At 41.7% G+C, this 3,862-nt stretch overlaps 1 protein-coding gene across 1 annotated transcript; it reads left to right on the top strand.

The window, feature by feature from the left end:
* The first annotated feature begins 455 nt into the window (after window positions 1-455).
* Window positions 456-2,591, top strand: LOC117575737 (uncharacterized). Its single transcript, XM_034260086.2, has 4 exons — window positions 456-675; window positions 746-814; window positions 1,506-1,628; window positions 1,683-2,591. Exons 1-4 carry the CDS (start codon window positions 535-537, stop codon window positions 2,556-2,558), a joined length of 1,209 nt encoding a protein of 402 aa, XP_034115977.2. The 5' UTR covers window positions 456-534; the 3' UTR covers window positions 2,559-2,591.
* The last annotated feature ends 1,271 nt before the right edge of the window (window positions 2,592-3,862 follow it).

Genomic DNA, 3,862 nt, shown 5'->3' with positions numbered 1-3,862 from the left:
TTTATTCACAAACATTCGTGTTTGCATCATTTGCTTAACAATATACAACTGTGTAAATACAACGGATTCGAATACTCGGCAGAAACTTAAATTCAAAATCAAATATTTTCCAAGTTAATGGATTGACTAATTTTCATATACGTAAGCGTTGTCTCTTTCTCTCTCTCGCTCTCTTCACAAGTCTCTCTTTCATTGCTGACCTCAGTCGTTATACGAATCCGCTCTTGGACGTATAGGAATGTATATCTATGGTGGCAATAGCTAACAAAAATCTCCAAAAAGCCGAAAACAGCAACGACAATAAAGACAACATTGTTAAATGAGCAAGCAACACAAATGTTGTTGTTGTTTTTGCTGCCGGTGTTGTTGTTGGCTGCTGTGACTGATGCTGTGAGCTGAACGAATGCGAACAGAGCGAATAGCTTGAAGCTAAAATTCTGAGGCAGTTTGTTTGTTGGCCGCGTACGGTGAACACGTCTTTTGATTTCTCCGCATAAAATAATTATCGTATACTTTCGGTGCTCACGTGTCTTAATGCAAGCGACCAACGTGGGTGGAGACGCCAGTCACGATGGCGAGTCTAGGGTGCGTCTCTTGAAGATACCACGTGCGGCGCCACAAATCGAAGAGTACGGATTCCGTTTGACGCGCAGCAAGTGGGATCCATATCCATGGGTATGCCCACATTTGGGTCTGTCTGTCTGTCTGGCGTGTGACTTGCTAATCGCATATGTGTTTGCTCCAGGTATCTGAAGTGGCCGCGGGCACACCTGCCTCGTTGTGTGGCCTCAAGACCGGCGATTGCATTCTAAAGGTCAGTTCGCGCTATCGTACAAGTGAAGTATAGTATGTAGACTCGGTTCTCCATATGGTTAACGATCTTATCTCTATTGTTGTTGCGTTTTGTCAACTTCAGTCAGGGGTGAGTGCTCCATCGTTTGGTGCTACTAATTGCTCACACTGAGAGAAAAACAATTTAAATAGCAAAAATTGCAGAGCTATAAAGATGACTTTGATTAATTAATTTGTGTTCAGTGTAATTTCTAATTTGTACACGACAAACAGCAACTACAAAATAGAAAACAAAATAGTCTAATTAATCAACGGTTGGGAACGCTGTCAATAAGATATTATCTCAAACAATATTATCTAGTATCTGCTTGTACTACAAATTTCAAAGTTGTTGTGCGCTTTTTTTATATTGCACATACAAACATATACGCGTATTGTTGTCATATTGCACAATCATCGAAGACCGTGAATTGCATAAAGAGTGAACATGAATTTGGGTTGAGTTAACAGTGCACAGTGGCTTAACAGCGCCAGCAAGCGTAACTTAACAGCGTGCAAGCAGTTCAACTGCTTGGTGCATCGACGCGAGCAGTGGCATATAGAGCAAGCAGTGCACGTTAACAGTCATATTAGTTGTAAAGCTTTGACATTTGAAGTTTCATTTAATTTAAAATTAAATTTATATAAATATTAATGTATTTATTGTACTTTAGGTAAATGGCGTGGATATTGTTGGCATGCGCATAGCGGATGTTGCCCAAATAGTTAAAAGCCAAAAAGATGCTGTTACCTTTCTGTGTTGGAACAGCGACTGCGAAACCGACTGTGATGAAAACGTGAGCAGCATTTAATGTTTAAATTTGTTATACTACTAATTCAATAATCTTCAGAGCATCTGCTGTGTTCCTATGCCCACCAGCTTAAAGCGTCTGGGTGTTATCGTAGAGAACATTCTGCGGGTTATTGAATGTCCCGTGTGCAACGTAACCATAACTCCCCCGGTTATGCAGTGTCAGAATGGACATTTGCTTTGTCTCGACTGTCGCATACGCTCGGAGAAGTGCCCAATGTGTCGGGGCTTCTTCACGCCCATTCGCTCTGGTGTCGCCGAGGAGATATACTCGATTATCGCCGGCGCTTTTGAGCATTGCCAACGGGATGGCAAACTACGACGGCAGATATTCGGTGAAATGAGTTTAATTAAAACTAAACCCAATAGTGAAGACTGCATCTGTCGGGAGTCATTGAAGCAACGAAAATCCTTGCTACCGAAAAATAAAATTCTCAGCAAACTATTGCAGGCGAAAGCTGGCTCATTGGAGAATCTTTTTCAATGCAATGCGGCCAAGCTGCTGCGTGCTGAGGCAACCGAGAGCTTTAATGTGATGCCATTGGAAGAAGGATGCAATGAAAAGGGACTTGAGCCAAGATTAACGAGGACATCAATGCTAAAATGCACAAATGACTTACAGCAGCAGGAGCAGGAGGCGGCAGATGAAAGGAATGCCAAACTGCAGGCAGACACGAATAGGGATAGCAACCACAATTGCAATGAGGCTGACAGTTTGGGCCAACAAGACATTGTTCAGCGTGGAGCAGACATGCCTCTTGTTGGCGGACAAAACACGGTCATGGCTGCAAATGCCCCGTCAGTTGTCAATGAGTTATGGACCGACCCACCTGTCAAGACACAATCGAAGTCCTTTGCTTTCGCCTGCCCCACTCGAACTTCTTCTTCGGCCAGTGGCGCACGTATCGCAAGCTGAGCACTATACAAATATTGTGGATTTATAAATAAATTCACTAAATTAATTGATCAAGTGTTTGAATTTAGCAAAGAATCTCTTCACCCCGTTTTAATCCCTCTTGTAAACGGTTAACCAACGACCATGTGCATTTGCCAAATGCAAATGCTTCAAACAACCAAATTCAGTGCCAAAGACACAGGGAGAGATTCGAAGAAATCAGTTTTCTGCTTTCCGCTTTACTTTGAGCAATCGCGTTCTAACCAACTTAATCAGCTTTCGAGCACTTATCAGTTTTACGCTTTGGACTTGTGTCCTTCAGTTTTTCTTGTACTAATTAAATTAGATTCAAGTTGCTTTGGCAAAAGTTTCTTATCGTCGAGCCCGTCAAACAAACGCCCTGGAACACGACGATTGCTCCAACTCCTGCAATTCAACTGAACTCAACTCAACCAATGGTCCAAGCTGACAAAGTGCATAAAAGCAAATGCTAAAATGCTCTTCTCTCCTCTTCACTGTAATCGACGATTCTCACAGTTCTCTCTCTCTCTCTCTCTCTTTCTCTCTCTCGCTTCCATTCTGTTTTCACGTTGTCTGTCGCTTCACTGCGAGGTTGCTTTTGCTGCAGTTTGACTTGAGTCAAGTGAATATATTCATTTGTGAACGCTTGAATGACTTTTTGTTGTTTCGAGTGTCCCATTCATGAATGCAATGCAGTTTCATTAATAATAACCATGATAAACTAAGTTCGTTGAGGCAAGTAGACGAACTCTGGTCCCTGTCTTCTTTGTGGAGGTTTATTGATATTGCTGAGGTTCGAGAGATAGATGCATCGATTCGTTATAGAAGAATTGATAAATAAATGATTGATGCTGCCCTTTAAGCATTGACATTTTCAAGGATATTAAAGTCTTTTATTTAGGCTTCTCTATTGAGTATTGCCTACATGTTGCTGACAGTCAACTATTAAACTGTCTATTTTCAACATGGAATAATAAGAGACAATTTACAAAAAAATAAGAGAAATGAGAAAAATGTGTTAATGCTGACATAAAGTGACCAAGTGGCAAACCGTTGTCAACCGCAGCCGGAGACTGAGAGAGAGACTACGAGAAGTAAGTGCAATTTTCTCTTATGTCTGTGCATTGCTAACACAGATTAAAATGTCATCAAAACCGGAAGTGGCAGTTTAATTTAAGCGCGTTAATTGAATTCTATTTTGCTGCACGTCGTCGAGCCGTTGGCCATTCTTGATGCGGCGATTGATTTGCTCCAGATGCTCTCTCTAAAAGGCTTTGTGATTCTATGGCAGCTGCTGGTGAAAG

The sequence above is a fragment of the Drosophila albomicans genome, chromosome 2R (genome assembly GCF_009650485.2).
Source record: "Drosophila albomicans strain 15112-1751.03 chromosome 2R, ASM965048v2, whole genome shotgun sequence".
Classification (NCBI taxonomy): Eukaryota; Metazoa; Arthropoda; class Insecta; order Diptera; family Drosophilidae; genus Drosophila; species Drosophila albomicans.
This window is presented reverse-complemented; position numbering and strand designations above follow the sequence as displayed.

Coding starts and splice junctions, on each gene's coding strand:
- LOC117575737 (XM_034260086.2), top strand. CDS start 535: ATGCAAGCGACCAACGTGGGTGGAGACGCCAGTCACGATGGCGAGTCT. Junction 676..745: donor AGTGGGATCCATATCCATGG/GTATGCCCACAT, acceptor TGTTTGCTCCAG/GTATCTGAAGTGGCCGCGGG. Junction 815..1,505: donor CCGGCGATTGCATTCTAAAG/GTCAGTTCGCGC, acceptor ATTGTACTTTAG/GTAAATGGCGTGGATATTGT.